This window comes from Molossus molossus, unplaced genomic scaffold, assembly GCF_014108415.1.
Source record: "Molossus molossus isolate mMolMol1 unplaced genomic scaffold, mMolMol1.p scaffold_m16_p_23, whole genome shotgun sequence".
Lineage (NCBI taxonomy): Eukaryota > Metazoa > Chordata > Mammalia > Chiroptera > Molossidae > Molossus > Molossus molossus.
The window spans coordinates 13,017,389-13,041,010 of record NW_023425359.1 but is presented as its reverse complement, the minus strand read 5'-3'; the positions used below and the strand labels follow the sequence as shown (position 1 = coordinate 13,041,010).

Sequence of the window (23,622 nt, the reverse complement as noted above, 5' to 3'; positions counted from 1 at the left end):
GTAGAAACATTTATTTCCATCTTTACAAAACCCAGTCAAATATGTTAACTTTTTAGATAACAACTTGTAACATTACTGGTAATTCCACATTCCATGATAATCTGGACTCACCCCATTGTTCTTGGATGGCAGAAAGATTTGCGAGCAGCTGCTCATGATACAGTCGTTCAAGCTGAATGAATTTCATTGCTTTCTCATCTGAACAGAAAATTTGAGGAAAACAGAAATCCAGACTATGTACATTTAGTCCCACAGCTGAAGAATAATGTCCTATATACACTGAGAAATTTGAAGCTTACCAGAAAATGAGGACTCCAAATATTTTAAATCTAAACAAATCTTAAGTAGAGTTTCCTGGTTTTGAAGTAGGTACATCTTAATTTAACATATTGTGTAATAGCTACATGGGTTCCATTCTATAAGCAAACAGTAGAAACTAAAAGAAAAATTTAATGCTCAAGGAATGCCTGTTTGCTACTGTATCTCTGGCAGTTAAACGGACTTTAATTGGAAAGAGGACATTCACAGAATCCTGGAATCGAAATGTTTTCCTTTTTTCTCTCTTTAAATTAATTTCTGTGAAGCATCTGTTACCCTCTTGTCAACCTGTTGCTGATTTCCGCTCACCTCGATCCTTTACTTATTTCTCACTGAATGCTTTTCTCCCACTAAACCAAAGGGTTACATGCCTAAACAAGGACAGAGCCAAACATCAGATGGATACTTTGTAAAATTTTAATTAACTTGCCACAGTAATTTTCATAATTATGTGAAATTTTGTAGATTTTCTTATAAACTTCTGCCATCTCCATCTGTATCACACATTTAGCACCATATGAGGTTGTGATAAATTGCCCAACTGTCTACCTTCCTTTGGGCCATGTTCTAAATGCTGACCCAGAAAGAAGGAAGAGAAAAACTCACTGTTTAGCTTTTTGTCCTTCTCAAGATCACTCAGAGGTTCAGTTTTCTCTTTCATTTGTAATCTTAAAAATACGGCAGGGGTTATAAAATAGGCCACGGAGAAGCAGGGACAATTAATTCCAATTTCCTCTGCCCATGACTTAAAAGTATATGGATGTTTCTTACTTAACTGAACATAATCTGAAAAATTTTATAAAATATAGATTCATGGTTCTGATCTCCAGAAATTTTGATTCCAAGGGCCATGAATTTGCATTTCTAAGAAGCTCTGAGATGTTGATGCTGGTCAGCACTGCACTACATCATACTGTCCTTCAGTTAAAAAAAAAAAGTGCCCAGCTGAAGTGACTCAGTGGTTTAGCATTGACCCATGCACCAAAGAAGTCGCCTGATCCCCAGTGGTGGTCATCCAGGAGGCGGCCAATCAATGTTCTCCCTCACTGATGTTTCTCTCCCTTCCTCTCTCTCTAAAATCAATAAAGGGGCGGGGGGGGGGGGCATTCTAGCTTCATTTCCACCACAATTGGATTTTTCTACACACTTGGTAATAAAGTATCACTGTGTGAAAGTGTTACCAGCTTGCTCAATAGAATTCCCTCAGTCTCCTCAGTCTGCATGATTACATGGTAAAAGTCAACAAGGTTAGGAGAGAAAAAAACTCACACAAATGGCAAACCACATGTTCATGATACAATCTTGCTAGAGAGTATATATTGGGCCATCCCTCAAAAAGAATGGTAATTTTTACAAAGGGAAACTGAAAAACGGAGGGAAGACTCTTTCTTATACAAAAGTTAACATATAGTCTTACTTGACAACATTTTGTCTGTTTATCACGAGTGACAGATTCAGTCTTCCCTTTGCAGACAGATGTAAGACAATCCCAGATCCACTACGTACAATACGCTCGACAGGCTCTACCATATGGATATTAGTTGTCCTGAACTTCTGCTTAATTCAAAAGGAAGGAAATCCAATGGAATTTAAAATTATATTTTTCAGCAGTGTGCTTCCTCTCCACCTCTTAAACACACAAATATTTAGATTCTAGTAAAATTAGGGCTCATTTACTGAGTTAGTTCTAGAGAATTTCCTGGAGTGACAAATTCCCAACATCTTGCTTTCTGAGGTGATTACATGGATGCATGCAATTGTTAAAACCCACAGAAGATGACAGATCTATACATTTCACTGTATGTAAATCTCAATTTTTAAAAACTGAATTTCTTCCTATAATTAAGAAAAGGATACAATCCTCTTCCTGGAAATAGGATTCTGCTATCTGTTACAAATAAACAAAAAACAAGAAATTAATATTTGAATGAAAAGCCAAATAGACCTTGAAACTCTGCAAGTCTTTAATATCAGATTAAGAAAACCATTTAACTATATTTACCAGTTCAGAAGAAATCTGACTGTAGGCGTAGCACATTACTGAAGTCCCTTATATCAAGCAAAGCAAACGGCATTCTTTGGACTTTATATAACCCCATTCTTCCCATTCTATTTCAAGTCAAAGCAAACTTCATTGATTCATTAGCGTTTAGAAGGACTCTAAAGAACGAGGAAAATACTACAGAGGCTTATAAAAATATAACATGAGTAAGATAATGACTTTGTTTATTGTCAATTAAAAAGTTAATACATGTCACATCACAGGAGACCTTAAATTTAACTCCAGTCATTTTATTTCTATTTCACAAACTACCTCATGGGACACTGACATTTGGTTCTGTTTTGATATTACAGAAAAGTCTAGGCCATGTGCTAAGAGTCGAGCAATGATTTTTGGAATCTATACACAGTGCTGCACAGTATAAAGGGCACTGCATGGAGGGTCGAGAGAGTCAGGATCTGCTCCCAGCTGAGGCTTATCAGTAGATTCATTCTAAGGCACCTTTAAATTTAAAAATTCTTTGATTCTAAAAACTTTAAGATCTTTTATTTAGAACTTTATTTATAAATAGAAGCATAAAACACAAAACATTTTTTGAGAAGTATCTGCATAAACTGTTGTCATATTTAGAACATTGCATATAAGTACTTTATACTTTTAAAACATGTGCCATGCTCTGGCCAGTATGGTTTAGCGGTTGGAGAGTCGGCTTGCGGTCTGGAGAGACCCAGGTTCGGTTCCTGCTAAGGGCTCGTACCTCGGTTGCATTTTGTCCCCGGCCCCAGTTGGGGTTGTGTGGGTGGTGACCACTCGATGTGTCTCTCTCACATCGATGTTTCTCTCTCTCTCTTCCTCCCTCTCTCCCTCTCGCTCTATGAATGCCAAAAGTGTCCTCAGGTGAGGATTAAAAAAAATAATAATAATAATCATAAAACAGGGTGCCACTTATAGATGAGTATCTCCATCTTCCAGGTAGCTGCCAATGCGAAGAGCAAGAAGCTATTTGTCAAACCTACAAACCAGCAATGAAAATAAGTGGCTTTTCCAAATTGCACAGTGGAAACAGTGTACCTTTAAAGGAAAATATAAGCCGAACTTAAAATTTACTCTATAGATACAACACTTTTCCGTGAGCAATCCAGATGCAACCTTTCTGAAAAATTTTAATTTAATCTAAAGTTCGATTCCATACTTAATTTCTACGCTTAGGACTTTACAAAGGATCAATTGATTTTCAAGATTCTGCTTGTCTTTGATCAGCTCATTGTTTTAATATTATGTTATTACAGTGCTAGTTTGAACCAAATCAAATTGTCATTATTCAACCATTTTTTTCCCCTACAAAATGAGAATTCCATACACTGCAAACAAATGTTTAATAATCGGCTGTGGAGTGTTGGGGAGAGCCCTGATTTGTAGTGTTTGCTCATTTCTGTGATGTCAATACTGCCATCATGGCTGATTTCAAGCTACTAACATGATGGATGTCACTGAATACAGTTTCATGGGCTAGTATATTAGCAAGCTCCAGCACACCACTGGGTTACACCTAACAGAGATCAGTGACAACATTTTATCTACAAACTTACAATGAAAAATCTATGGCATGATGTAGAGTTCTCCACCATACATGACATGAGATATAGTTTTAGTTTGTCCATCAAGATTAATTTCTGGCTCTTCAAAGCTAGTCTCTTGGCCTTTTTGTGTTTCTGCATCATGAGTGTAGTTATTTATAAAGAGTTCTTATTTAAGAAGTATTAATGGAGTCCATACCTATTCTGAACTAAATTTTATGACACTATACATTTCAATTAGCTTTCAGGTTTCTGTGGCAGTTCCAATACCATAAAAGCAACCATAAAGACAGATCAAAGCCTCAAAAGCAAAAAGCATTTCCGGGTGAAAGGCCAGCCTGAAAAATATACAGGGTGTTTCTCCTATGAAAACCTAACCCTGCCAAGCCTAGCAGGGCAAGAGAAGATGTGACTTTCTTTGCTGTTCACGTGTCTGAGTCCGGGAGGCAGCATGGCAGAGCAGAAAGAGGCGGGGCTTGCAGGTGAACAACGCAACTGCACTGTAGTCCAGCGCTGTCATTACCAGCTGTGACCTTGGATGTGTCATTTCACGCCTCAAGCATAAGCTTCCTCACCTGTAAAATAGGGACAAAAATACCTACAACTCTATGAGACAAAGCTGCTGTAAGGATTGAGAATGTGTCTTTAGCACAGTGCTTAGCACACTGCAACACGTGCCTAATGTTATTTATGAATCTGAGTCTAAACCAGAAGTACAGGATGCAGGATGGAATCATGTGAAGAGGGAAGTTGAAAATCACTTTGGGAGGGTAATAGTTTTACGATATCCTGGTTTCAGGCTTCTTTTACCTACCAGGAAGAAAAAAGGGAAGTAAGAAGGTGTATCGTGTGGTCATAGCCTCACAGAGGGGCTTCAAGGATCCCAGTGGATACTTTTCCTGTCTGAGTCTGATGTTAGTTTCAGGAAAAGCTCACTGAACATAGACTACAGCACTGGATGTTCTTCTTCTGACTTCCAAGTTTGTGACTTCAGTTATACACTTAAAGCTAACCTGCAGACATATATATATATATATTTTATCCTCACCCGAGGACATTTTTCCATTTTTTGTTCAGATAGAGTGGGAGGGAGGGAGGGAGGAGGAGGAGGAAGAAGAGGAGGAGGAGGAGGAGGAGGAGGGGGGAGAAAGATCGATGTGAAAGGGACACATCGAGTGGCCACCACCCACACGACCAATCAGGGCCGGGGACAAACTGCAACCGAGGAACGCGCCCCTTAGCAGGAACCGAACCCGGGTCTCTCTGGACCGCAGGCTGATGCTCTAACCGCTGAGCCAGACCGGCCAGGGCATAACCTGCAGACATATTAAATAAGTTGGCATATGAAAGATTACTCATACCCGAGACAAGAATTTTTAAAAGGAGTCTTCAAGAGTTCCAAGAGCTAAATATACAAATATATATCTAAAGTAACGGTAGTCATATTTCCAGTGGCCCTTAGCACATATTCACCCATATAATATCACTTTTAAAAATAATAATTGTCCCCAAATGAACTCTCCCTCCCCAATTTCTACTAATGGGACTGCCGTCTCTCCAAACTGTACGTCCTAGAGTCGTCTGTGACCGCTCTCGGGCCCTTTCCTGCTATCTGCACCAAGTCCTAGTCATCCTGTCTTTGGAAGAGTTCAGATTCATCCCTCTTTTCCCACTGCCTTAACCTAGATGATTCTCTCACCTTATGCTTAAATAATAAATGTCTTCCTTTAGTTATTTCTATTAAAATTATGAATGCATACAGTTTAAGGAGTCAAATAGCTCTGGAGGGTGTGTTAAGAAAGCCCCAGCCCCTCTTACTGCACACCCCTTTCTTCAGAAGCAAGCACTTTGATTTCTTTTACCAGTTTGTTTGTTCTTAAATTCTGTATCTCTAAACATGATGCTTGCATTTGCTATTTCATAATTTCTCAGTTTTAGTAGAAGACGAGGATTGCGTCTGATTCTCCTCTACCCCGACCCCACAAACACATACTGTACACTTTTTCTCATACATACTCACACACCCAATTTTATTATATTGTAGTAATGGGCAGATAAATACTTCATGCTTACCTTATTATGAGCCAAACCACTATTATTTTTTCTTTCCTAAAAACCTTCTGTTTTTCCTGGAGTAACTTCTTTCCTTTTTTTTTTGTGCATAGTTTCCCATGCACTTCTCACTTGTATAACTCCAAACACTGAACCAAGAGCCTAAATCTTCTTTCAATATATTCAGATACATTAAGTATTCAGAAACAGTAAAATGATATAAAAGTTTCTCTTCAGATTCTTCTGATCTGCTCTGCCTAGGAATGATTATCATCTCCTTCTTAGTATATAGCTGTCGCCTTAGATTCTCTGTTCATCTGGAGATTCCCTTCATCTCTCTCCTGGGTAGCATCCCCAATTTCCTGTATCTCACATCTTCCTATTCCTTGTTTTACTCCCTTGTTTGGGTGGAGTACATCCTCTAGTGGCTTCCTGAGAAAGGGTAGGAGATACCAAAAGCCCTGTAGTAGGAACTTCCTTGGTATATCTAAGGAAGTACGAGGAGGCCAATGAACCTATAAAGGTGTGACTAAGAAGGAGAGTTTTAGAAAAGAAGGTCTAAAAGGTCTAACAGCCTGACCATGTAGGGTCTTGTAGGCCTCGTTAAGAATCCTGGCTTCCACTCTGAATGACATGGGAAGCCACTGGAGGGCCTTGAGCAGAGGAGTAACATGGTCTGATTTACATTTCATCTGGACCACAGTGGCTGCTGGGTAGAGGGAAAGAACTAAATAAAAGTAACAGTGAAAGCAGAGAGGTTTCCACAGTGAGGAGTTTACTGCAAGAATCCAGGTGAGACCAATGGAGTTGATAGCAGTGAAGGAGGTAAGAAGAGATCAGTTTCTGGCCCTGGTCAGTGTGGCTCAGTGGATAGAGTGTTGGCCTGTGCACCGAAGGGTTACGGGTTTGATTCCTAGTCAAAAGCATGTACCTGGGTTGCAGGTTCAGTCTGGTGTGTGGGGGAGACAACCAATTAGTTTTTTTTCTCTCTAAAAATCAATGGAAAAAATATCCTTCTATGAGAATGAACAACAACAACAAAAAGATCAGATTCTGGGCATATTTTGAAGTAGATCTGCAGGGCCTGCTGACCGGATTTGGATGTGGGGAAGAGTATTTCCATGGGAAATATGTGGGAGAAAGGCCAAAAGTTGGCAAAGTGTAAACAACTGGTGAGTCCAGGTGAGCGGCACAATGTGAGGTGCTGGGAATCACTGAAGTGAATCAAACATCGCTTCATTCCCCCTTGCTCTGTGTCCCGCTTGGGAGGTAGGACGATATTTGTATTCTTGGGCTGGGAGAATACATCAGCTGGCTTCTGTTGCCCTGATGTCTCAGTTTACTGCGAGTTTCAGGATGTCTTTGCTGATCCTCGGCCTTCATTTCTAATAAGCAATGTCTGAATTAGTGACAATGAGAACATAGTAATACTTAATATTTATTTGACTTTTACTGTGTTCCAAGCACTATATTAAATGCTTTTACATGCATTATCTCACTTACCCCTCTACAGCTTTCCAAAAGAAATTGAGAGCCACTTAGCTTGTCAGTGGTAGAGCCAAAGCTCAGACTTTTAAACCATCACTATATTTACTAAGCTCCTTTGCCAGGAGAGGACAGACTACTGAGATATATAAAAAGCCTACAGGATTCAGCAAACCCGTATGTTCCTGGGAAGCAAGGATAGAATTTTACTTTGAGATATTACAAATTAAATAGCTTCTCGTCTGATCATGATGGATACCATCTTCCTATCAAAAACATGATTGTCTACCACATCTGCTTCGGCTGCAGGATCACCTGCAAGTAGAAAATAGTATTCTTTTCACCTTTAATGTAACAACATCTCAGTGACATAAACTCCTTGAAAAGATCTGACAACACTTGTTATTTCCAACTTTACTCCAACTGCCCTTTCCCCCAACTTTTTACTGGAACTCTACAGAAGAGTTCAAAGAATAGTAAAATTAACAGCCATGTACCTTTCACCTAAATTTGTCAACTAATGACATTTTGCCAAATTTGCTTTCTGTGTCCTTCTCTCTTACGTATTTTTCCCCAATGACAAATCTTGAGTAAGTTGCTGGAATTATACAGTGCAATTCCTAAATACTTCACTCCTAAATATTTGCATCTGTATTTCCCAAGAACAAGGACCCTCTCCTACATATCCTGCAATTACATTATCAACCTCAAGAAATTAGATGTGATTCAACAATATTACTTAATAGCCCATATTCAAATTTCATTCAAGTTGTTATAAAAACAGATTCAATGAGTGGAATAAACCACTTCCAGCCCCAGAATAAGAAACTAGCATTGAAAGGGAGTCTGTTTCCTGATTTGTTAACAGGTAACACTACTACTTACCTCTCTAGGTTGTTCGGAGGATGAAGTAACAATAAGTTACCCTTTGCAAAGTCAATCTAGTGTACAAATACAAGGAAGGCTGGAATATTAGGAAGCTGCCTTGGTGTTGATGCTTCTCAACTACAGAAATTTAGAAGGTTTTAGAGGTCAAAAACAGCACCATTTTCTCAAAGGCATTCTTTAAGTCAGCAAAGGAGGTAATACAAATTTGTAAGAATATACATTTTCCTGCCTTGGGACAAAAGCTATTTTATATTTTACTTTTTAAAAATTACTCACTACTCATTGTGAAAGTTAAAATGAAACAGAGTAAATGAAAAAAGAAAAGCTTTTTCCATTTCCCTATACCAGTTACTGTCATTTTAAGGAAAAATAAAATACATCTCATAAATATGTTGTTGTTATTTTTTTTGTTAATCCTCACCTGAGGATATTTTTCCATTGATTTTTTTTTTTTTTTTGAGGGAGAGGGAGAAGGAGGGAGAGAGAGACATATCAATTGGTTGCTTTCTGACCGGGCTGGGAATCAAACCTGCAACCCAGGCACATGCCCTTGACCAGGAATAGAACCTGCAACCCTTTGGTCCATGGGTTGATGCTCTAACCACTGAGTCACACTGGCCAGGGCAACATGTTATTTTTATCTGAATTAGCTGTTGGTTAAGAGACCTTCCTCATTACTGTCCTAAAAGCCTCCCAATCTCCAGGTTCTTCATCTTTTAATTTACCTTCCCAGTCAGAAGAGTTATTTTTTTAAATTCAGATTTGATTCTGGCACTCCTATAATTAACACTCTCAGTCCCAAAAGGTAAGGCCTTGCTGTCCCCAGGTATCCAATCTCATCTTCCATCTCTTTTCCATGCTAATCTCCAACGATACCCAAGTTGTACCTTTGCACAGGCTAACTTCCCTTCCTGTACCATCTCACCTGGTTCTTTTAGTGAGTGCCTACACATCCTGCAAATCCCAGCCCAGGAGTCTTCTTTGTCCCTAATGGCTACAGAACAAAACTAATCATGCATTTTGTGCTTTCTGAACCTTAAACATGTCTACTCTAACACTAAACTCAGACTTCCACATAGCTGCTTCTCCTATTCCACAAGGGCTCTCTTAAGGATATACCTGTTTGGTAATCTTTGTTTTCCCAGTGTCTGGCATTGGTTTTGGTACCTAGTTGGCACTTACTAAGCACTTGCTACATTGCAAACAGCTTATTCATTAAATAAAAGAAGTTAGCAATTGTTTGCACTATAGATTGATTATCCAAGGCCACTGGTTATTTTCAAATTTCCCACCACCTACTTACCCAGGATCACCTTCCTCCGGTGCTAACCAATGACACATGGGGTAGAATCAGTTACGCAGGCCTGGATTTCAGATTACTGTAACACTGGCCCCAGAATTTTAGTAAGACTGAGAGCGAAGAGGTTAATGTAGTACCTGATGAAGGCAAAGGGGAAGTGCTCTTGAGTCCAACTGCTCAACTTCACCCCGTATAAGTGAGAACAGAGACTGCAAAGCCAGCTTCGGGGCTTCTGGCCGATCGTTAGCATTCACTTCAGTAGAGTCTTCATCACCAACAGCACATGTGGCTGCACTTAGTACATTTTCTTGCATTAAAGGTGTGGAATCTCCTGAAGAAAGTCCTTTAAGAAGTAAAAAAAATGCCTATGTTAGGATACATTATCATCATGGTAGAACACCTTAAAACAATTATGCCTGTTAACAAAAAAGTTTTCAAATAAAACTAATTATGTATTTTTTAAGAACCCCAGAAGCCAGTTATTGTCTAATTAAGATTGTGCTGACATTTGATTGCTTCTATTAGCATACACATAAACTCTTTTTTGCAGAATTATAATTAAAGTATTAATAATAAAAAGAGATCTAAATAAAACAATGCATGTTAAAACCTTACCAAAAACTTGATTCTCCCTTAAAAAAAAAAAAAGGATTAGCTGTAATTTGAAGCCCTAGCTTGCTCCAAATGAAACAGAGCCGAACAGGAAGATAAGTGCATTTGTCATATGGGATTGCTGGCTAAAGAGTTAAGTTTTCTTCTCTAAACTCTGGCTCAATAACTTTAGAACTACTTCTAGATCCCAGAAGAGCAGCAGCAATTCAGATGCCAGAGCTAAGGGCCACAGAGACATTCTTCCTAATAAAAAGGAGTTAAGTAATACAAACTTGTAAAAAGAAAAAATCATCAATCAATAAATGCTTGGCTGACAGCTCCTGAAATGATGCAGAGAATTTAAATTTTTTTTTTATCATTATACATTATAAATTTAACCTTCACAAAAATCTCAGCATCAGTTCCAATTTTCATATTCAAATCGATAGACTATGTGACTGTTCAGATAGTACTCCTTCTTCAGTCGGTCTGCTTCGTAAAGGATCTTTCTCAGCAACTGTGTGTTCATCATGATTGAGGATGCCCTCCCAGCGCTCTAGACTGCGTCCAGAACCCTGCCGTCCATCTACTGCCTGCCAAAGAAACCCACTACCCTGGCCAGACTGGTCAATTCTTCATCTCCCTAATAAAATATTCTGTGCCTTTCTGAGCATTACAGATTCTAAGAGTTGGAACATTTTCCTCTCACTTACCCCTTTGTGTGTTCTACCCTAAAAAAATCCATATATTGCCCTATAACAAGAGCCTGAAGTCAACTTATTTTCTTCTGTATCTTCTATATGGCCCTATGTTATGCTGGGTTGCATTATAGTAATTGGTGTAAGGTCTCATCTTTATTAGATCATAACACTTACAGCACAGGATTAATTTATGTACCATGGTATCCCCATCATACCCAGCAGTGTCTCAGTACTAACATGCAAAATATTGTCCTTTGGAAAAAAATAAAATCACCTATAATGATTTCTTATATTTTAGAAAATTCTCTTTTATAAATTTTATGTCTTTTGGCTTCAGGAAGTATGGGTCCAGTGATGACCTGACATTTTGCAGGAACAGTATTTGTGAAAACATGGGTGATTCTTCTGATTTCTAATTTTTAAACCACAATGGTAATTATAAGAAGCTTTCTACAGAGAACTACAAAGAAATTAAGAGAACTACTGTAATGTCTTAGTTCTCTTCCCTAGCCATACAACTGTGTCTAAAATATTTAGCCGATGAATAGACACCTCTCCAAACAGAACATACAAATGGCCAAGAGACATATGAAGAAATGCTCAACATCACTAATCATCAGAGAGATGCAAATTAAAACAACAATGAGGTATCACCTCACACCTGTCAGAATGGCCGCCATCAACAAATCATCAAACAACAAGTGTTGGCGAGGGTGTGGAGAAAAGGGGACTCTAGTGCACTGCTGGTGGGAATGCAGACTGGTACAGCCGCTATGGAAAACAATATGGTGCTACCTCAAAAAATTAAAAATTGAACTTCCATTTGACCCAGTGATCCCACTGCTGGGAATATACCCTAAGAAGCCTGAAACACCAATCAGGAAGAATATATGTACCCCCATGTTCATAGCAGCACTATTTACAATAGCTAAGATCTGGAAACAGCCCAAGTGTCCACCAGTAGACGAATGGATAAAAAAGCTGTGGTACATATACACAATGGAGTACTATGCAGCGGTAAGAAAGAAAGATCTCTTATCCTTTGAGACGACATGGAGGGACCTGGAAAGTATTATCCTAAGTGAAAGAAGCCAAGCAGAAAAAGACAAATACCACATGATCTCACTTATATACGGAATATAATGAACATAACAGTCTGAGGAATACAGTAGACCCAGACACATGGAAGTAGGGCACAGACTGACATCCCTCAGAAGAGGGGATGGGGGGTGGGGGGGTGGGAAGAGATAAACCACAGAACTTATATGCATGTATGCATGACCAATGGACATGGACAACTAAGCCGGGGACAGGGTGGAGGGGGGTGGGGTGGGGGGTAAAAAGGTAAAATATCTGTAACAAAAAAATAAATAAAAATTCATTAAAAAATAAAATAAAATAAAATAAAATATTTAGCCGAAAAGTGGAACAACCTGTCTTGGCTGGTTTGGCTCAGCGGTCAGAGCATTGGCCTGCGGTCCAGAGAGACCCGGGTTCGGTTTCTGCTAAAAGCATGGACCTCGGAGGGAGGAAAAATGGCGGCGGAGTGAACAGAAGCTACACAGACCGTCTCCCAGAACCAAACTGGAATTACAACTATAACACAGACAAATCGACGGGAAAAAGCAACAGAAAAGCAGCTTGTGAGGACCATATAACCAGGGACACTGACTCCATCCCGGTAGGCTTGTGAAGGCGCGAGACGGGGCTGGGAGCCCACGGTCGACTGCTCGGCAGCGGCCTCAGCTGGGAGCAGTGCCCGCTACACTCCCAGGCGGCCCCACAGCGCAGCCGGGACAGAGGCTAAAACAGCCACAGCCACTCACCTTGGGCTCCGGCAGAGGGAGGGCGGACTGGACTGGAACTGTGTCGGGACACTCGGGGTTTGGAGGGCGCTTAGAGCTTTGGCTGAGTGCAGCCACGCAGGACGGTGGGCATATTGCTCCTTCCCAGGGCTCTGAGGAGAGGCAGCAGCCCCTCCCTTGGAGATCCAACCCCACCCTGTGGGCCATTGAAGTGCTAATTGAGGCTCATTAACAACCAGCGTCTGCCCCACCCTCGTGAAATCCCCTTGTGCTGAGCACCTGAGGGAGCTTTTCAAACTCATCAAGTAACCTAGACTGCTAGCCTCCAGGCAAAAAGCTAGAGGATAACAGTACCTTTCCTGGGCTGGCAACTTTAACCAGGAAAGCAAGACTTGACAGTGGTGTTCAACGTGCGTCCTCCCTCGCTCATCTAAACACAGAAGAGGGAGCCACAAACAGCAGAACACCAACACCCACAGGGAAAACTTGACAGGCTCCAAAGCCCACAGTGATAGCCAAAATGGTGAAACACAGAAACAGAAGCCAAATGAAAGAACAAGACACCTCCACCGAAGATGAGATCAGTGTGGAGCAATTAGGCATGTTAACAGAGCTAGAATTCAGAGCCATGATCTTGAGGAAGCTCAACAGCATGAGTAAGGACATAGAGACACTGAAAATAAGCCAATTGGAAATTAAAAACCATCAAGAAGAGATAAAAAATGACATATCAGAAATGAAAAACACATTGGAAGGTTTAAAAAGCAGAGTAGAGGAAGCTGAGGACCGGATCAGTGAATTAGAAGACAGGGTAGAAAAAATCAACCAATCAGAAAAACAAAAGGAAAGAACTATTAAAAAACAGGAAGAGCCCTGGCCGGTTTGGTTCAGCGGTTAGAGCGAAGGCCTGCGGTCCTGAGAGACCCGGGTTCGGTTCCCGCTAAGGGCGCTTACCTCGTTTGCAGTTTGTCCCCGGCCCTGGTCGGTTGTGCGGGTGGCAGCCACTCGATGTGTTCCTTTCACGTCGATGTTTCTCTCTCTCTCTCTGTTCCTCTCTCTCCCTTCCACTCTATCTGAACAAAAAAATGGAAAAATGTCCTCAGGTGAGGATAAAACAAACACACACACACACACACACACACACACACACACACACACAAACAGGAAGACAGCTTAAGAGAACTATGGGACAACTGGAAACGTAATAGTATTCGCATCATAGGAGTCCCCGAAGAAGAAGAAAATGAGCAAAGGATAGAGAATATATTCAAAAAAATAGTGACAGAAAACTTCCCTAATTTGGTGAAGGAAGAAGGCATTCAAGTTCAAGAAGCACAGAGAGTCCCAAGTAAGAAGAACCCAAACAGGCCCACACCAAGACACATAGTAATTAAAATGGCACAAATTAAAGACAAAGAGAGAATCCTAAAAGCAGCAAGAGATAAGCAACAGGTTACCTACAAAGGGAACCCCATAAGGCTCTCAGCTGACTTCTCACAAGAAACACTACAGGCCAGAAGAGAATGGCATGAAGTAATCAAAGTCATGAAAAACAAGAATCTGAATCCAAGACTACTCTACCCAGCAAGGCTATCATTCAAAATAGAAGATCAAATAAAGAGCTTCCCAGACAAAAAAAGGCTAAGGGAATACATTAGCACCAAACCAGCACTGCAAGAAATGTTAAAAGGACTGCTGTAATTAGCAGTAGAAATGGGAAGAAAAATAGAACCACACTAAACAAAAATGGCAATAAATAAGTACATATCAATAATCACCTTAAACGTAAATGGATTGACTGCTCCCATAAAAAGACACAGAGTAGCTGATTGGATAAGAAAGCATGACTCATCTATATGTTGTTTACAAGAGACCCACCTCTCAACAAAAGACTCACATAGGTTGAAAGTGAAGGGATGGAAAAAATTTTCCAAGCAAATGGAAAGCAAAAAAAAGCTGGGGTAAAAGCATGTACCTCAGTTGCAGTTTGTTCCCGGCCCAGTTGGGGTCCTGAGATGTGTCTCTCTCACATCTATGTTTCTCGCTCTCTCTTCCTCCCTCTCTCCCTCCCACTCTATCTAAAGATAAACGCAAAAATGTTCTCGAGTGAGGATTAAAAACAAACAAACAAAAAACAGGTGGAACAACCCAAATATCCATCAACAGATGAATGGATACACAGAAGGGGGCATGTGCTGCAACAGGGATGGTCTTTGAAGGCATTATGCTAAGTGAAAAAAGCCAGTCACAAAAGGACAAATACCATCTGATTCCACTTACATGAAATATCTATAATAGGTAAATTAATATAGACAGAAAGTAGAACAGAGGTTATCGGGGGCTAGGGGAGGAAGGATGGGGAGTTATTATTTAAAGCTTACAGAGTCTCTGGGGTGATTAAAATTTTGGAAATAGCCCTGGCCAATTTGGCTCAGCGGTTAGAGCGTCGGCCTGCGGTCCGGAGAGACCCGGGTTCGGTTCCCGCTAAGGGCGTGTACTTTGGTTGCAGTTTGTCCCCGGCCCTGGTTGGTCGTGCGGGTGGCAGCCACTCGATGTGTCCCTTCACTTCGATGTTTCTCTCTCTCTCTCCCTTCCTCTCTCTCCCTCCCACTCTATCTGTACAAAAAATGGAAAAATATCCTCGGGTGAGGATTAAAAAAAAATAAAATAAAATAAATAAAAAAATAAAAATAAAATTTTGGAAATAGTGTTGATGGTTAAACAACATGTAATTAATACCACTGAACTATATACTTAAACTGGCAAATTTATGTATATATTTTACTGCAATAATAATAAAAAAAAGGACAAAATGCCTTCATGTCTGCGATTTCATTATGATTCTTGGAACTGCTGCACACCTGAATTCCTCAAACCATCTTACTCATTCATACTGATGGCATAACTTGGCCATAATTTTGGGAGAGGGACCAGAAACAAAAATTATACATGGTTTATGTAGTTCTTACGCTAGACGGTCTGCAGTTTAATCCTTTGCTCCTGCCACATTTCATCACTCTAAGGTTCTACTTATTATAACAGAGCAGAGAGTGCTCACCATTTAAATATCTTCAATCCTTGGCTAAATACATTTAAGTAGTAAAAAGGAACTATTCCTACCTTTTCCTCAACTAGTACTATGAGTGAGATAAACCTGCAAATGAGCCAATTTCCTTCTGACCTGACTTGGGGTCAAAGGGTGTCTTATGTAATCAGGGCACAATTACCACTTGTTCCACGTGGCGCACTGTGTGCCTTATCCTCCTGTGCCCTCAGGGAGTCTCAGCCTTCAGGGGAGCAGCAGAGGTCTGTGGTAGGAGCCACAGCTGCAGTCACACTGCCCTGTGACCTAAGGAAAGTGACCTGACTGCTCTCAACCTGGGTCCTCACAAATTGATGGCTAAAAGTCAAGTTCAGTAATATACTCAGTGCACCCATCTATAAGCCTTCCTTAGTAAGTAAGCACTCTGACTCCAGTCACATTGTCTTGAACTCAAAGACCATTATTTATTTTATCTTCTCATATGGAAGGCTCACTTAGGTAGGATACACACTTGTCTGAGTATCCTATACTCAATATTTAGATTTTGTAGATACACAGTGGATCTGAGAAACCACTTTGAGAAATGAACTACATGAAACTCCAAGAGAACTGAACAAACCCAAGTCCATGAGCTCCCAAAGGCTGTTTAAGGCCAAAGTCTCCATGTCTATTGGCTCTTTGGTTGTAAAAGCAGGTAATCCTGTGGGCAATGAAACTTTTTTCTTTTAAATCACTGCACTTAGAAGTATTCCCTCAAGTTCTACCACTTTCTAGAGCAGCGACTCTCAACTGGTGGGTTGTGACCCCTTTGGGGGTTGAATGACCCTTTCACAGAGGTCGCCTAAAATCATGGGAAAACATATTTCCGATTGTCTTAGGAACCTAGACACTACTCCTCTATCCGTCTCCAGATGGGTCCACCCACATAGCAGATACGCCCACATTTGAGTACCTGGTGTGATGACATCACCGCGCCAACCCCATCACATACACCCTGTACAAATACAGGTATATGTGACAGGGTTGGGGCCATAAGGTACTTATGCAGACCAGTGACACATGTGTAGAGAGTAGCTACTGTGTAGAAAGCAGCTACTCTGTTAAAAGCAGCTACTGTGTTAAAAGCAGCAGTACTGGAGGTAAAACGACACTTCATGAATTATAATTACTGGGTAAATGTAAAATCATGTACTATAAAATCATCAACCTCTACAAAAAAAGGTATCTGTACCATGGGAACTTAATCAGGATGCTGATTGTTCTTTTTATATTCCACTGCGGTTGATGTGAATACTGCCCTCTTGTGATAGTAACATGTATGTAAGAAAAATAACAGAGAATGGTAAATCATAGGAAACTTTAATGAACTGTTTTGACTAAACTACGCCATATTTCATCTTTTGTATTATTATTATTTTTATCCTCACTTGAGGACATCTTCCTATTTTTTGTCCAGACAGAGTGGGAAGGAGGGAGACAGAAACATCGATGTGAAAGGGACACATCGAGTAACTGCCACCCGCACGACCAACCAGGGCTGGGGACAAACTGCAACCAAGGTATGTGCCCTTAGCGGGAACCGAACCCAGGTCTCTCTGGACTGCAGGCCGATACTCTAACCGCTGAGCCAAACCGGCCAGGGCCATCTTTTGTATTATTAAAGCTATTGTTATATATTATTTTCATTAGCAAACCATCCCATGACAATGGATCATGTAGAGAAGAACATTAGGAAAATAAAATATAGGAAGGACTTTTTACAGTATGGTTTTACCTCAATAATTACAGCAGGAATTGAAAAACTGCAATATGTTATTAGTTGTGAAGTTCTATCAGCCGAATCTATGAAGCTGAACAAACTAAAACACCATTTTGATAAAATTCGAGCTTTGCTGGCAAAGATACCAACTATTTTAGAAGCAAAGCTGATGGACTCAAGAAAGCCAGACATGACACTGGTGGCAAGCACCACAAACAAAACGTAGCAGCCACTGAAGCTTCATATTTGGTGGCACTCAGAATCACCGGAGATATGAAACCTCACACCATTGCTGAGGATTTACTGTTGCCAGTGGCCAAAGACACTGAGTTATGATCAGAGATGAATTTGTTACAAAAATTGAGTGCAATTTCCTTGTTCACAGAAAAATAGATGACATGTCTGCTGATATTCTTGATCAGGTTATTCAGAAAATTAAATCTGCTCCACTTCCAATATTTAGCATCCAGTTTGATGAATCTACAGACGTTGCAAACTGTTCACAGTTACTGGCTTACGTGAGGTATATTAATGATGGCGACTTTAAAGATGAGTTTCTTTTTTGCAAACCTTGAAATGACAACTACTGCACGTGATGTATTTGACACAGTTGGTTCATTTCTGAAAGAGCGTAAGATCTCTTGGGAAAAGGTTTGTGGTGTTTGCACAGATGGTGCTCCAGCTATGTTAGGATGTCGATCTGGATTTCAACGTTTGGTACTGAATGAGTCACCAAAAGTTGTCAGAACTCACTGTATGATTCATCAGCAAATATTAGCAATGAAGACGCTGCCACAAGAGTTACAAGAAGTAATGAAAAGCGTCATAAATTCTGCCAATTTTGTAAAGGTGAGCACTTTAAACAGTCAACTGTTTTCGCAACTGTGCAACAAGTTGGATGCGCTGAACAATGCTCTGCTATTTCACACTGAAGTGAGATGGTTGTCAACAGGAAAAGTTTTAAAACGTAGGAATAGTTTTAAAATGTGTTTTTGAGCTTCATGATGAACTCAAATCGTTTTTCAATCAGAAAGCAAGACCGCAGTTCAAAGCACTTTTCAGCGATAAAAGTGAACTGCAGAAAATAGTTTACTTGGTTGACATCTTTGCCATCTTGAATGAGTTAAACTTATCACTTCAAGGACCAAATGCAACATGCCTTGATTTTTCTGAAAAGATCCAATCATTTCAAATGAAACTTCAGCTTTGGCAAAAAAAATTGGATGAAAATAAAATTTATATGTTGCCTACCTTATCTTTTTTCTTTGAGGAACATGACACTGAACCAGACAAAAGGATTACGATGATAATTTCTGTGAAAGAACACTTGCACGTGCTTGCAGACTAAATTTCATCGTACTTTCCAAATCTACCCATTTGCACTTGCCAGAAGCCCATTCACAGTTAAAGTTGAAGATGTTCCTAAGACAGCACAAGAGGAGTTCATTGAACTCATTAACGGCAATGCACTGATTACTGATTTCTCTACAATGCCAGTTACAAAATCCTGGATCAAGTGTTTGCAGTCATATCCTGTTCTGTCTGAGACTGTGTTGCGCCTTCTTCCATTTCCAACAACATCTCTTGTGAAACAGGGTTTTCCAGCTTGTTGTTTATCAAGTCTAAATACAGAAGTAGACTTGTTGTGGAAGATGATCTTTGTTGTGCTCTTGCAAAGACTGCCCTGAGAACTTCAGATCTGGTGAGAAAGAAGCAATCTCAACCTTCACAATGACGTTGGCTTTTTACTCATACTGTCGCAAAATGTAGCAGTGTAGCTTACTGCTGTTATATTAAGACTGTTACCTATGCTACACCATGCTTCAAGACAAAATTTCATTTATTTGTAATTAGAAATAAATATTTCACAATATATAATTACATAGTTTTTGTGATTAATCACTATGCTTTAATAATGTTCAATTTGTAACAATGAAAATACATCCTGCATATCAGATATTTACATTACAATTCATAACAGTAGCAAAATTACAGTTATAAAGCAGCAACAAAAATAGTTTTATGGTTGGGGTCATCACAACATGAGGAACTGTATTAAAGGGTTGCGGCATTAGAAAGGTTGAAAATCTCTGTTCTAGGGTATGCTCCTGGCTGCTTTCAATTCATATTGAAGGCCCAATTAGTACATATTAATATTGCTGGGATTTAGACTCTAAATTTTGTATAATATGCCAAATAGCACCAATGTTTGGATTCCCTTAGTTTTCTCTTAAAAGTTTGATTAGACATTTTACACTTTAACATGATTTATTCAATTTTTAAAATATGGGATTTCCCTAAGCATGCAATTAATTCTGCTAATTTTTAAACTTCTTATCTAGGTCTACAGACAACTCAAATATCAAAGTTTCAAATGCAATGAATACATTGTTCTTCCATCAGATGTACACTAACAACTTTGCTAATATCAAAATGGCTAAATTTTACATTTTCCAGTTCATTCCAAGTACACTGAATTCACCAGCTATTATATATAAAATATTCCTTGGTTCCCCAGGATAAATAAATAAAATTCTCAAATTTTATGTGACCTTATATAAATTATATGATCTTCTTCTAAGTCTGAAAATATAAATATTTTGTTTCTCTAACAAATATAAAGGCATATACTTAAGGCCAGCTATAAAGGTTCTATGGTCTAAGCCAGATATGTAAAATGCAAATATTAATATTAATATGAATCCTTGAGGATTAATATGAATCCTTGAGGATTCAAACTTTATGGCATTACCAGCTATTACATCAGTATCAGTTAGCATGGCAATAGGCATGGCTAGGATGGCACTGAAATATGTTTTTAGTAATACACATTAGCGGAGAGAGGGGCAGGGATAGGTCAATATAAAAAGAGAGTACTGCAAAGATCCCAGGAGAAAGATACTGACAGAAGAGGTGAAATGGATTTAGACTCAAATTAAACACATTTCTTAATTTTGCTGAATGCCGCTCCTAGTCATGCCACTTAAAACTGATCTGGTGACACACAAACCACCACCGTGTAGGAACACCTGTTCCACTCTGGGTACTTCACAGAGCTTCAAATTCAGATTGCTCATTTTAAGGACAATGCTGCAAGACACGCAGGATCAGCCCTCTCACATAAGGAAAGAGGCTCAGGGACATGAGTTCCTACTTTTCTAGGGTCTCACAGAACAGGTAGAGCCGATATTCCAAACCAAAGTCTTTGTTCTTCTCACTACACAGCCTGACTTCAGGACACAGATCCATTTCCAAGGTCTGTTTTCCCAGCTTTCAGGCCCTCTTTGTCACCTCCCAGTGGCCACATTGTAAAGGCCTCCAGTGGAACAAGTCTGAGCACTGAATAGTGGCAAAGTCTGTCTGGAAGGGTCTTCCTTTCTCAATTTCCATCTGCTGCCTATCCCTGGCATACTGCCATTTGCTGAATTGTTTTGTCAAATGTTTAGATACTATGGTGACTGAGTAAATAACTGAAGTATGTTGTTATAGCAACCATCAGAAACTTACTCTAAATTTGTATCTTACAACCATTCACAATTTATGCCCTAGTTGTTGCTAGGGGATGGGTGGGGGTAAAAATGGGGAGTAACTGAGTTTCTTTTTTGGGGGATAAATGTTCTAGAATTAGATAGTTATACAACTTTGTGAATATACTAAACTCACTAAGTTGTACACTTTATAAAGGTGTATTTCATGGCATGCAAATTATAGCTATGTAAAAAAAAAAAAAATTTGTGGCTAAAATCAAGAGTCAGATATCACCAAGTTCTGGAGAAATGCGGAAAAATTATAACCCTCATATAGTGCTGGTGGGAGTGTAGCCAGTTTAGAAAATAGTTTGACAGGTCCTCAAAAAGTTAAAAAGTTACTTTATGATCCAGTGATTTTACTCCTATGTATATATAACCCCCCAAAAAGAAAACATATGTCCACACGAAAACATGTACGCAAATGTTCACAGGAGCGTTATTCATAATAGCCAAAAAGTAGCAACAGCCCAAATACCCAGCAGCTGACAAATAAATGAAATGTGATATATCCATGCAATGGAGTATTTGACCATAGGAGGAATAAAGTACTGATACATGGTGAATCTTTCAAACATTATGGTAAGCGAAAGAAGCCAGTCATGTAAGACCATACATTGTATGATTGTATGATTCCATTTATCTGAAATGTCCAGAGCAGGAATGCCTAGAGAAAATAAAAGTAGATTAGTGGTTGCCTAGAGCTGGGAAGGCTGGGGGGTGGGGTTGAGGTTGGGGTGGGGGGTGGAGAGGACTGCTAATAGGTATGTGGTTTCTATGTGTGGTAATGGAAATGTTCTAAAATTGACTGTGGTAATGGTTGCACTGCTTTTTGAATACGCTAAAAATCACTGACTTGTACACTTTAAGTGGGTGAATTATATGGTATGTGAATTATATATCAATAGAGCTTTTAAATACTTATAAGCTCATTTTTATTCATTTTTGGAATATTACTTATCTAAAATTATGCCAGTGAAAACTTGATGCAATGCAGCCTGTAACCCTGTTTGGTTGACTATATTGAGGGGATTCAATTCTCTTAAAGAAAAAAATAACCCCATAATATAATTATAACTGGATTTATGTGAGGCAAAGTTAAAGGTTTTAGCAGGTTTATGGAAATGCTGCCTTCAGAAAAATCTATAAATAATGACATCTCCAATTACTATTGCTCTATTTGTTTGTTTGTCTTTGTTTTTTGTAACAGTACTAGCTTTGGGATACATGAAAAACAAATACTATACATGAAACTAGGTAAGGCAGCATAAGAGGCAATAAATTTACCTTAATGTATGTTTTTGTTTTTTTGGTATGTGCCCCTAGCGAGAACTGAACCCAGGACTCTCTGGTCTGCAGGCTGGTGCTCCAACCGCTGATTCAAACCGGCCAGGGCTTAATGCATGTTTTTAAAAAAAGTAGTGAGAGAGCAATTACCTACAACAAACTTATTTTTGGTTTGGGACTGAATGTCATGTTTTATATATCATGTCACATTTTTTTGTTTGTTTATTTGTTTTTCTTTTTTCATTTTTTGTTCAGATAGAGTGGGAGGAAGAGAGAGAGAGAGAGAGAGAGAGAGAGAGAGAGAGAGAGAGAGAGAGAAAGAGAAAGAAAGAAAGAAAGAGAAACAGCGACGCGAAAGGGACACATCGAGTGGCTGCCTCCCACACAACCCAACCAGGGCCGAAGACAAACTGCAACCGAGGTACATGCCCTTAGCGAGAACCGAATTCGGGTCTCTCTGGACCGCAGGCCAACGCTCTAACCGCTGAGCCAAACTGGCTAGGGCTATATATCATGTCACATTTTAGAAACTACTGTTAACTACTGTTAAAAGAAAACTACTGTTAAAAGAAAAATACTCATTTGCAAAATCTTGAAAATGTACTTATTTAGGATGTTAAAATTCCACACTAAACAGAAGAATAAATATGCCCATGTCCAGCACATATGTCTGCACTGTTAGTTTTGACACAGAGAATGGATTATGGAGAAGCAAGATGGGAGACATCTTTTTTTTTTCCTTCCCCTAGCGGGAACCGAACCCAGGACTCTCTGGTCCACAGGTCGACGCTCCAACCACTGAGCCAAACTGGCCAGGGCTAGATGGGAGACATCTTTAGGGGGCTTCGGCAGGACTCCAGCTCAAGATGCTGCTGCTGGACTGTGGCAGTGGAGATGGAGAGGAATGAGCCAATGGAGAGATCCCAGGGAGATACAATCCCGGAGACTCGGTGACTGGATACGTACTGAGAGAGGACAGGCCCACTGGTCTCGTAGGGTAACCATTCTAGGTTCCTTCCAGGTCAGAAAAGGGTAATTCTACTGTCAAAAATATACTTTCATTCAGTTTAAAGTTATTTTGCACATCCTGACTTATCTTCTTTTAATTTAACAAAACTTAATGCACAAATGAAAATGTGCCCCTTATCTATAGAAAACTCTACAGATATGCTAGAGGTGAATCACCATACTCGAGTGTAGACTATACCATTTCTATTCAGAAATCTAAAAAATTCACTGCCTGGAAAGGAATTTTACAGACATATGTATATGAACATCATCATTACA

General features: G+C 39.6%; 1 protein-coding gene across 2 annotated transcripts in view; it reads right to left on the bottom strand.

Annotated features, from left to right (window-relative positions):
* CNST (consortin, connexin sorting protein) overlaps positions 1–23,622 on the bottom strand; it is an 83,445-nt gene that overhangs the window by 28,467 nt on the left and 31,356 nt on the right. For both annotated transcript variants that reach the window (XM_036277459.1, XM_036277460.1), the window contains exons 3-5: positions 9,760–9,965; positions 2,176–2,206; positions 112–198 (exon numbers count right to left, since the gene is read on the bottom strand). In XM_036277459.1, the coding sequence (XP_036133352.1) occupies positions 112–198; positions 2,176–2,206; positions 9,760–9,965 (324 nt within the window). The remainder of the gene's footprint in view (positions 1–111; positions 199–2,175; positions 2,207–9,759; positions 9,966–23,622) is intronic.